The sequence below is a fragment of the Narcine bancroftii genome, chromosome 8 (assembly GCF_036971445.1).
Source record: "Narcine bancroftii isolate sNarBan1 chromosome 8, sNarBan1.hap1, whole genome shotgun sequence".
Classification (NCBI taxonomy): domain Eukaryota; kingdom Metazoa; phylum Chordata; class Chondrichthyes; order Torpediniformes; family Narcinidae; genus Narcine; species Narcine bancroftii.
Window position 1 is genome coordinate 20640897 of NC_091476.1, and position 12570 is coordinate 20653466.

General features: G+C 35.5%; 1 protein-coding gene across 6 annotated transcripts in view; it reads left to right on the forward strand.

Annotated features, from left to right (window-relative positions):
- The window catches only part of LOC138740440 (disks large homolog 3-like), a 379720-nt gene extending 374840 nt beyond the window's left edge, over positions 1–4880 (forward strand). For all 6 annotated transcript variants that reach the window (XM_069893062.1, XM_069893063.1, XM_069893064.1 and 3 more), the window contains one exon: positions 253–4880. In XM_069893062.1, the coding sequence (XP_069749163.1) occupies positions 253–359 (107 nt within the window). In that variant the 3' untranslated portion in view covers positions 360–4880. The remainder of the gene's footprint in view (positions 1–252) is intronic.
- The last annotated feature ends 7690 nt before the right edge of the window (positions 4881–12570 follow it).

Below are 12570 nucleotides of genomic sequence, written 5' to 3' on the forward strand. Positions count from 1 at the left end.
AAGGAAAAAAGACAAGAATAGAGACATGATAAAATTAAGACAATGCTGTTCCTACATAGGAATAAATAAAATGTCTCCAGAGTGAAAGTCCTGTCTCTGTATAATTCTTGCACTTCCATGTTCAGTATTTCATTTAATTTATTCTGTGCCTTGACTTAATTGCATTCCATGATTTTATATACTTTTCCTTCCTGTAAGTACATTTCTTGCTAACATTACAACTGTATAAAACACAAATTTTGTCTTCCACAGCTATTGTACAGGGAGATTCATTAGAGGAGATATACAACAAAATTAAGCAGGTCATTGAAGAACAGTCTGGTCCCTACATCTGGATTCCTTCATCTGAAAAACTCTAAGTATGCCCCACTGTTTGGAGAGAAGATGTTATTGGGGGTTACGTATCCTCACTTTAAGATATGTTGCATATCAAGTTTTATCTTTCTCATTATATTATTATGAATCCTCACCGTCGCTGTGGCTGTTTCCATACTGCATGGTTTTTATGGAATTCCATCAACGACATGGAAATGCACACTTGAGTATTTTAACAAACACCTTCAGGAAACGGGACCAGGATTGCATTGACTTTGTATGTTTGTATTACCTTAAGATCAGCGATGAAAGTTTCATATGGACTAACTAAATGGTGGTTTTAAAGAATCAGTGTTCGCAGGGTTATTAGTACCATTCCTTCAAAATGATCTTTCTGAAATTTCCTAATGCAGATGGGTCTAAAAGGAGAAAAGAAAACCACCCTACTCCTCTGTGATTATATATAGCAGTGCTTTTAAAGAAAAACATTGTATCCAATTCCTCACCTCTGGAGGAGAAGGAAAAGAATGAAATTTAGAATTTAAATCATTGTGGTACTTTAGATGAAAATATAAAATGATACATTTTCAACATATTAAATTGCACATTGTTTTACACATCAAAACATGGTTGTCTGCATGGGCATTTTACATTTTTTGTTTTAAAAAAGTGACTCAAGTAAAAGCTGACAGGATAAAGAAGATGCAAGTTGCTCTGACTGCAGTTTGTATGAATGAAATAGTAGAAATGTTTTGTCTTTGCCCTTCTGAAAAAAAAGGGATTTAATTTGAAGTGGTCAGGAAACCCGTCTACTATATCACTATCCAACTATAAATAACTAAGTAGATCATAAATCTGATTTACCTTTTTTGTCAATACACAATATGAGTCCTTAGTTATTTTTATGTATTTCTATACAATTGTTGCACAAAGTTCTCTCGTAAGGGAGGCAAAATAAATTTGTCTTACTTTTTCTCCAAATAGGATCTGTGTAAACAACTGAGCCAGTTGTTTTTACCTAAAAAGCATGAAGGACTGAGATAGTTTGTTCAAAGGTAGTCTTAGATTTTTTTTGAACTGGTATCCAAGTTGGGCAGACAGTGCATTCTTTTTAAAGCACAATGCCACTTTTAACTCCGTTTTGGTATTTTATTGGGGTGGGATGCAAGCAAGGAACAGACAACAAGGATATTAATTTTGAAGACCTGCTATTGTTGGAAATGCAAGATACTATTTTTGAAATGTGTGCCGATCCCATGAACAACGTGCATCTTTGGGCATGGCAATCATTTTCAATAGAAAAGCAAGAATAAGAGTTCAGAGAACTCTTCAACTGCCGCACTTCCCATTGTAATAGGTTAGGTTATTTATCTTTGGACTGGCTCCTACCTATCATTAACATTGGTTTTAAATTTATTCATAGTTATCATTGCTGCAATTCATTAAACATTGTATGTAGACTCAATTATTTATACATTTCTAGTGTAAATAAGCTAAAACTTTGATCAATAAAGTAATTAATCAGTAGCTATCCCCACAAGATGACTGTGTTAACACACAAGTGCAGTTATTCCAGGCCTTTCATGTGGACTACTGTTTCATGGGTCAACTGTTATCTATAATACAAGATTTGTTTTGTAATAGTAATTAGGACAGTTCACACAACAAAAATGGATAGGTAAATAGGAAACATTGCTGAATCAAAATAGAAGTCACCAAGGCTTCTTCTCAGTTATTTAGTCCAACTTCAAAGAGTGACAGGCTTAGACCAATGTATCGTAAATAATTAATTGCTTTGGGCAGAAAGGGAGATCAAGTGCCTATGTTCTAACACTGAAGGCCATTCATTTCCCCTCCTACCTGTGCCACAGGAATATCTTTTCAAATGTTCCACTTTTGTAGTTGGGTTTTGCTTCCTTCCAGATCTGCAGATAACAGACAAACATATTTTTAATTCTCAGGGTGCTCAATGAAGTAACTTTGATAATTGGCCTAAATCATGTCCACGAGAATGGGACTTGTTTGCCTGTCTAACCAGACAGTTATTGTAAATAGTCATGATACAAGATTGGAATGTTGACTTGCACGTACGACAGCTGGACTCCTTTCCATTTTTACTTTGTGGTGGGGTGAATATTTTACTTACATCACAAAATTTACAGTAACCAAGCAGTATAATTTAAAGAAAATACTATTTTCAACTATTCTCCCAAGATTTCTACATGCTGTTATAACCAGAATTTCACAATTAACATCTGCACAATATTGTGATAATTACTGATCAGACAAGATTAAAGATTGACATCTGCAAATGTTCAAATATACCAGAGACCAATGTGGCAGACCTCAGTGAAGTGTAGATCAATTTATCCAATGGAAAAATCCAAATGGTTTAAATGTTGCAAGCAACAAACTGCGAGAAGAACTTAGCAGATCAGCTACCAGCCATGAGGAAATGAAAGACAGATAGTATTAAAGAGATATAGCAAGGTGAGAGAGCAGTAGATTGGGAGTTGGGAAAGAGAATGGTAGGTGGAAGTTTAAGACCAGATATATCAACTGTTCATTTTCCCTTCAACCTCTCACTTGTATCACCAGTTTAATGTTGCAATGCAAGTTCCAAAATTCAGACCTTAATTTGCTCCCAGTGAAAGTTGATTTTTCCCTGTGAGTGGTTAAAATGTGCTCGACTGGTCATTCTTTTTGTGTCTGGACTTCCATGGTTATTTTAATTTTGTAACTGCAGCAATGAATTAGTAGTCATTTTAGTTTTAAAATAGCTGTGACTGATATTTATTTGCGCAACATTTTAAAATTATTTTGCCATATTAAAAAACAATCTAAGAGTTATATTTTATTAACTATCTATTATGAATATCACAAGCCAGGTTATGCAAGACATTAGCTACTCAAATTGTCAACAATACAATTCTTATTAAAGTATTTATCCCATCTGCGCCTTCACAATCCAAAAGTTCAGTCTGCAGCCATTTTAGTTATGTGAATACCAAGTCCTAGAAGTTGCACTGTGCTTAGGGCCTTTAAGTTACATTATCCATTATCTTAATGATAGCATTAATTTTCAGGCTAAAACGTGTTGTATATCTGCTGTCATGTTGCAGTTTCACATATTAGAAATTAGCCTCCACAAACTTGTCCATGAAGGCAGTTGAAGATTGTCAATAGGGAATAATTAAAGTTACATTTTTGAAGTAAAATTTAGTTTCAATTTACCTCTTTGTTTACTATTTTGCAGTCTTTAGAAGAAAAAAAATCTGCATTCAGTTAGTATTTCCAACTCTGCCTAATGTTATTACATAATGCTACGGTATTCAAGAGAAATTGGGGAAAGATATTAAAACTGAAATTATGAAGCTGAACATTTATTTGCGCATCACTAAGTATTAGCGATAGAGTTTGGAACAGCATTCTAAAGCAGTATTAAATTGTTTTTTCTGGTATTTAAGGAAGATTTGGATTTTTTTTTTAAACTGAGAAAACTATTTATCAAGATGTACACTCGGATTGGTTTATATGGCAAATTTCCAATGAGTCTAGCTTTCAAAGAGATTTCATCCCTGCTCAATAGTTCAAGCCAGCTAACAGTTTATTACAATTGCTTAAAGGGCTAAATTCTTCAATAGTCAAAGCAGTGAAGTGCTTAGGAATATTGATCTGATGTCTGCACACTATCACTAAATAATAATTTTCTATTGCTTTGATACAGACAGAGAAATGGTGCCATTTAGGTTGGAATTGGGGTGAAATATTGTACAGGGAATGTTACCAGGATAATTTAAGTATAATCATTTCACATGGGTGTAAACATGCAAATTCATTTGGTCCAGGCTATCAATCATTACTATTGCAAATAATGAAAAAACACTGAATATTATGTGCAGAGCAAGTCTAAGAACCACCAAGAGTTTGAAAATATTATATGAAAAAACATCTATTTCATAACAACTCTTATAACTGTGATATATTTCTTACCTCTAATCCATGTTGAAACATGGATTCACATCATTAGCTTTATTAGAGTAGTATGCAGATCATTCTCTTGTTTTGATTGCCACCTGAAGCCCAATTACATTAAATATTTTCTTTGTGGGATCATTTTACTGATGTGTTCATTTTATGCCCACCAAAATTTGTCAAAAAGACTGCAGTAATGGGTTTAATCATTGAATCATAACAGTTGTATATTCAGTTTAAGAAAATATAGCTGTGTTGGGAACTTTCTGTCGTAAATAGTAATGAAGCCATTCTTTGTCACAGCTCTGCAGTTTGTGAATATTTGGAAAGTTTTTATGGAAAAAAACCTCCAATTTTGAATTGGTTCTGTAATTCAGGAATTATGATGAAAAGTCTCCTGGCTACAGCTGTAGAAGTGTCTTTTTATAAACCCTTTAATGCATAACATTCTCTGATTACATTGTGTGGAATAACTCGGGGGTTCCAAATATTGGAATAGTTGCAAAATTGAAGGGAATGTTATATTCCAAATTATTTAAAAAATGGGCTCTGACAATAAAAATAAAACCTGTTTACTTTCATCAAAATCATTTTAAACTGTGGTTGTCTCTAATTTCAAAACCTTCCCAAAGTGTAATGAATTCAAAATTACTTATGGTTATCATTTACACAAATAAGCATTTTCCTTCCTTGTTGTTCTCCACCCAAGTCGGCCTCATGGAGAATAAGCTGTAACCAATACAGACATTAATGGCTCATTTCATATTCTCCTGTCTGATAAAATGAAATTGAACACTCTAAAGATGTTATGGTAACAAAATCTGCAATGATTAAAGCAGAATACAAGGAGGAACCAAGTTTGCATCAGCTTCAGCACTTAAAGTTTTAGAAGACCAAAAAAAAAACTGTGTTCTTGTTGTAGTCAGCAAATATAATAATCACTGCAAATAAATCCACTAATAGGATATTGGACAAGGTCAAATCTGGTTTGTAGTAACTTCCTGTGACCTTAAATGGTCTCGTGCAAAATCACAGAGATTCAGATTGGAGCAGTACAACATTAACAATGTACCACAAAAAAAATACAGTCACAGACCTGTGTCTCATCAGAAATTAGCATCTTTGAGAAAGCAATCTGGAGAAACAAAAAAAAGCATATTACAGGTATTGTAAGGTAAAACATCATGAGATGGGAATGTGTAAGGAGTTACCCTGTACAGGGCTGTAACAAGAAGGGGAGGTGTCCTTGTACTCCTGTTAGGTAAAACATCATGAGATGGGAATGTGCAGGGCTGTAACAAGATGTGAATGCATCCTTGTACTTACAAGATAAGAGAGACATTGATGGATTGAGAGGCAGGAAGCTAGCAGGGAAAGGATAGCAACAGTTTTAGTCATTGGACAAGTAATGATATGATGATGTTCTAAGCACATATCCAAGGGTATAAAAAATCACCATTTTGCTGATAACGGCAGAATGCATTCTCCGACTAACATGGTTAGTCGCAAGTGTTACAATCCGGTAATAAAGAACAAAGAACCCTGATTTCGACTCAGCCTGGTGTTTGTCTCACTCATTCATGAACAAAGCAGACCTAACAGTATGTGGATCAGATAACTTTTCATTTAATTATTTTTGACCACCTATCTCAATTATTAATGAAATTCAAATGCATGCACATTTCTATAGATTACAAGCCCCAAGATGTTTCAGAAGAGTGTACCCAAATAAAATATCACATCTAGCTGTGGAAGGAAACAATAGAACAAATGACTACAGTAATTCTTTAGTCAAAGGAATAGCAACAGCCAGCAAGTCAAAGCAGAACTGCACTGTAGGCAATAAATGGATGTGCAAATGGTATGGTTAAAATTAGAAGGATTCTAAGTGAGTTGTTGGGCTGGAACAGCCTCTATTGTTGGGTAAGGACTACATGAAAATAAGAATTTTTAAATTCTGGAACTAGACCAAGTCAGGAAGTAGAAGGGGATGAACCTGTCATCACATCAGCCATGATCACATTGAATCCCAAAGCTGGCTCGACCGGCCGAATGGCGTACTGATCTTATTTCTTATGAACTGGTTTAACATCCAGGTCGAAGAATTTTTGAGGAGCTTGGTTTCTGTAGAGTATTTGAGACAAGCTAAGTCAGCAATATAGTACTTAAGTTGTGACTTTATTTAATAAAGCAACAAGAGTTACTACCTTTATTATCAAACTTAATGATTGAAAATAATATTCATCTAATCCCTCTGATGAACCCTTATAAACCAATCTTCTATTTTGGTTAATCACTGATTAATGTGCTGGAGTTCTACGAGGATGTAGCTAGTTGAATGGATAAGAGGAACCAATGAATGAGGTGCATATTGATTTTCATAAGGTATCTGATCAAGATCTCACAAAGGTTAAGAGTAATGGGAATTGAGGGAACCAAGTATTATAAATTCCAAGTCTGCCCATAATAGCAAACTAGGTGGAATTATAAGTAAAAAGGACCAGGTCAAGAGGTCCCAAGCAGACACATTTAGGCCAACTGAGTGGTAAGAACATAGTTTGCAAATATGAAGAAGTAAACCATTTTGGTGCATTTATGGAAAAACATAGAATTTGAAACTGATTCATTCAACTCTGAGAGGTGTGTTGATATTTAAAAGGGATTTAGTGTGTTTGAACATTTTTCTGAAACAGCAAGTGATTAATTATAGGACAAAATTTAAATGGCAGATTGGTGCAATTAAATATTTAGGAATTAATGTTGAAAGAATTTAAATAATTTATTAAATTAAACTACATACCTTTATTGAGGAAAAGTAAAGATTTATTAAGATGGAAAAATTTGCCAATTTCTTTAATAAGAAGGATTAATTGTGTGAAGATGAACATCTTTCCTACAATACCTTTTTCAATATTTACCAATTTTTGTACCATTAATGTTTTTTTCAGGATTTAAATAAAAGTGTAAGAAGATTTATTTGGAAGGATAAAACACCTCAGATGGCATTGGAAAAATTAACATGGAAATTTGATCAAGGGGGGGGGGGGCCTTCGATTCCCTAATTTAAAAAATTATTATAAAGCAGCTCAACTTCGATTTTTGTCTTGTTATCAGACAGATGAAAAGATTTCATGGGTGCAAACTGAAATGAGTAAAATAGGAGAAAGTAATTCTGAATACATTTTATATAAATGGCATGAGGGCTTATTAAAAGGAAAATCAGATCCACCAGATTTAAAGCATATACTCAAAGTAAGGAATGAAGAATTATCAGTCGGCGAAAATGATACTAAATCAAAATCCTTTCAAGGTTAATAATCATTATTTCAATGTTTGGTATAATTATAGAATAAAAAAGGAATTGTTTATGGGATTTTTTAAAAATTTTGATCAATTGAAAGATAAGTATAATATACCACATAATACTATTTTTTTCTTAATATCAACTTAAATCATATTTAAAAAGAAAATTAAGGAGGAATTTTAAATTACCAGAACAAAGTCCATTTCAATATCTAATTACAGATATGTTTATTGAAAGATTTATTACTAATATGTATATCAAATTACAAGAGATTATTCAGGAAAAGGATTTAGTCAAATCTAAATTCAGATGGGAAAATGATTTAAATATTGAAGAAGAATGGCCAAAATTATGCTATGAAAGTGTAACTAATACAATTAATGTTAGATTCAAATGGTACCATTTAATTTTTTACATCAATTATATTATACTCCATACAAATTGCATACACTTCATTTGAATTGTTCTGATCAATGCTTTAGATGTAATAAAGAAGTAGGATCTTTCCTGCATGCAGTCTGGCAATGTGAAAAGGCAGACAAGTTTTGAAGAAGCAAATTTTGAAGGATCCCAGATATTTTTTATTGGGAGATATTTCCAAATTGAAATTAAATATTTATCAAAAGAAGTTTTTAAGTGTAGCATTAGCAAAGAAATCTATAGCTGTAACATGGAAATCTGGTGCTATTGTGGGGTTGAATAAATGGCAAAAGGAATTATTAAATTGTATACCATTAGAGAGAATAGCATATAATTTCAAAATAAACCAGAAAAATTTTATAAGTTTTGGAAACCCAACATGGATTTTATTGCTACAACTTTACCTGCAGTGTCCACCATGCCCCCAATCAACCCATCCTAATTAGTTATGGTTTAAGACTATTATGTAAACTGCAATTAATTAATTAAAATATATACACAGGCTTTTCTTTTTCTTCCCTACCTTTTTGGGGAGGGTTGGGGAGAAAATACTTAAAGACTATTACTTTTGTGTCATTTTTATTATGGATAAATACTATACATGTTTTCACGCAAATGGAAAATAAAATTTAAAAAAACAACTTCATGTAGGCTCCCATCTAAAGGACTATACAAGCTGAACAAGAATACTGTGTACTTTGAGTGAGGTTCCATGCAGAGAATGAGTTACATTGTTTATACTTTCTATGTACTCTTGACTTCCGCTGGTGTTAGAAAATAAAAAAGTGGGTAAATTACATGCTGGAAAGGATTTGAAAACCAGGGTAAGGAATTCTAACTGCAGTTGTATAGGGCCTTGGTGCAACCTTACCTGAAGTATTTGATCTCATTGTGGAAAGTGCACCAAAGGTTCACTAGCTTCACAAGCAGGATTGGCATACAAAAAAAGATTAAATAGATTGTGATTATTCTCTCGAGTTTATAAGAATAGTAGATCTCATGAAACATGGAATTTTTAAAGGACTTGATAGACAAGATACAAGGAAGACATTTTACTTGCCTGAAAATGTTACCAAGATCTCATCTGTGATCCTAATGAATAGCAGAACAGCTCAGATGGACAGCAATTCTACTTATGTCCATCAAAAGTGATGAAATTGTAGACCTGCTCCTTAAAAAAAAATCCTCTGGCTTTTTATAGTAGCCATCCAATGTACAATAATCCCTTCTTCAAGTTCCTGAATAATTGTTTCCCTAATTAATGCTCATTTCAGTAACTACTCTTTCATAATTCACTTAAAATGCATGCAATTGTTACCATACTTTGATGTCCTCAAATCTATTGAAATGGTTCATTTTTGCTTTAATGTTTCATATACCAGTCAACAACACTCCAACTTTTCCCCACCATTTTGGAGAACAATGGCATCTCCACCTGCTTGCTCAATAACCTCTGATAGAATGCAAGATTCTATCCTTAGTTTCCTAGTAACATGCTCACCAATACTGCAGTTTTTTTTTAACGCATGCCAATAATACTCAGCTTTATACATCTACTTGAAGGACTTATTTCTCTGAAAATCCCAACAATCAAACATGTCAAAATAATTTAAATTTTTAAAAAATCCTTTTTCTTTCTGCCAGACACTTAAAGTCCTTGCCTCCCGAAACATTTCCTAACTCCTGTACAAGTTGATCCAAGTGCTTCACAACAATCTTGACTGGCACAGAGTTTCCTTTTTCAGTACACATGATGAAGACCTTTTCATTTATAATTAACCTACATATCCCACTTGTAGATCATCCTAGTCTCTGTTGGCTCCTTGCATATCAATTCACTAATCAATAAATATTCTTTTTTGTGCTTGAAGACTTCAGTTGGTCTGAGTGGATACCCACATGTTATCCAATACTACTGTTTTAATTTGATTTTAAAAAGTAGATTCTGGAGGTGCCTTCTTAGGTTTTCTTCCCAAGTATTTTGACAACTAATTCTTCTGAAGTTAAATGCTGCCAAATTACAGTTTGTCAGTGTAATGTCTCTTGGAACATTATATTCAAATTGTGATATAGAGCTTCTGGTTGATTATTGCTTGCCTTTTGTGATCTAGCTTCTCCCAAATCTGCACAGAAATAGAATAAAAGTCCTCAATGGCTACAAAACACAAAGTGCTGGAGAAACTCAGCAAGTCACACAAAATCCAAAAGGTAACCAATGTTTTGAGCCTAAGCCCTTCCTTTTATGTATTGCACTTGACCCCACTGCAGATGTTCTTGTTTAACTCTTTAGATATTCTGCTGCTGCAGTTTTAATATCTCGACACATGGACTCTCAATGGCATCATCAGCAAACATGCATCAGTTTTCTTTTGCAAGGTGACCACATTTAGCTCAATACTCATTGTCACTATTGCACCCAAACTGCTGTTAAGCTACCTAAAAATCTAGCTGTGGATAAACTTTAATTAAAATTTAACTGCAGTGTTTGAAATCTTGAGGCAGTATTTACTTTGCAAAAACTGAATAAAATTTCAAGTAACAGAGGGGTACAAGTCCATTCCATTTACACTCCATTGCTCAGAAAGACATTCCAGAAGTTCACTACCTTTTCTGATCTTTGCAAGTGCTGACAGACTGAAAGCAAATAAGTCTGGGAGTAGGATATTAACCTGACCATTTTGCACATGGATCAAAGTGGCTTATCCCTTGGAAAAAGTATTTTTCAAAAAATTCAATTTTTAAAGCCAGGTCACCACATTAAAACTCAATGTCTTTTGTTACACATTATGTAATTGTACTAACAAGCTCACAGCATGCACAAGGCAATGAAAAGAAGTCAATAATTATATCACCACAAAATCCCTCATTTCTATAGGATGGATAAGCAAACTAAAATCAGATTCCATTCGCATGCCAACGTACTCAGCATTAAAGTCTTCATTAAAGTAGTAATGAATCCACAGGTAGGGAATAAAAGTCAACATACCAATAACTACATTCAGATTACACAGAAAATAATTTTCTCAGTGTAGTGTGATTGAATGCACTCAAAGACGCTTTTAATAGCTTACAATCAATGGGCAGTAGACACCATGTTCCTTCGGGGAATCAGAGGTAAGACAGGAAAACCAGGGTTTATATTGGGGTAGGTGAGAGAGGAGCCAGCCATCTGAACAATACATAGACAGTGAATTCCAGTTCATTGCATTCACCCCTTCCTTCAGAATTGAGCCTGTGTAAGAAAAACAGAGACCATTCATTCAAAAACTTAGTACTTTACAAATATCAGGGGGTCTGGTAATTCTGGTTGAGCGCCACAGTACTGGAGGACTTTGGGCTTCCCAAACCTCCTGGACCCCCTGTGATACAGGGTCACTGGGTCTCAAGGGCTCTGGCTCATGTCATGGGGTGAATTGGTCCACTTGCTGAGCAGTGTCCTCCAGAACCCTGAGTGGGGTACTAGGTAGTTCCAGGCACAATTGAGGCATCAGACTCAGTTCCGGCGGGTCCCAGGTCTCTGATCGAGACGGTGTTCTCTCTGCCATTAGGGTATGCCACGTAGGCATACATTGGGTTGGCGTGCAGCAGGTGCACCCTCTCGATCAGGGGGGTCTGTCTTCCTCCTCCTCCTCCTCCTCCTCACATGTTTTCTCAGCAGGACTGGCCCTGGTGCCATCAGCCAAGCAGGGAGAGTAGTCTCAGACATGGATTTCCTCTGGAACATAAACTTGTGAGGAGATGCGCTGGTAGACGGGCAGAAGAGCGATCTTATGGCATGGAGCACCTTGGGTAGGACTTCTTGCCAGCATGAGTTTGGAAGGCCTTTGGACCGGAGAGGCAATTTCACGGCCATCCATACAGACCCCAAGTTCTCTTTTTTAACTTGTCTGTTCCCCTGGGGATTGTAGCTAGTCGTCCTGCTAGAGGCGATACCTCTTACAAGCATAGCTCTTCGCTCATAAATGATGAGCCCCGATCACTATGGATATAGCTGGGATACCCAAACAGGACGAAAATAGAGTGCAAAGCCCTGATGACCGTGGTGGTGATCATGTCTGGGCACATTGAGAAAGTACACATTTCCATTGGTGGAGGGGAAGGGAAGGGACCCTTGAAATCAGCATTGAGTCATTCGAAGGGGTGGGATTCCTTTATCAGGTACATTTTGTGGGGCAGTAAAAGTGTGGCTTGCACTCCACGCAGATCTGGCAGGACCTGGTCACCTCCATGATGTCCTCAACGGAGTAGGGCAGGTTGAGTGCTTTGACGAAATGAGCCATGCGAGTGATGCCTGGGTGCCAAAGCTCATCATGCAGTGTGCAGAAGCACAGCTTCCTCTTGACAGGGCATCTGGAAGTTCATTGAGAGTACCTGGCCTGTATGCTATGTCATAATTATAGGTGGAGAGTTCAATCCCTCACCGAGCCATCTTATCATTCTTTATTTTGTCTCTTTTTGCATTATTAAACATAAATGCCACCGATTGCTGTTGGTGAGCAGTGTAAATTTTCTGCTGTCCAGATAATGCCTCCATTGCCTGATGGCCTCTACAACTG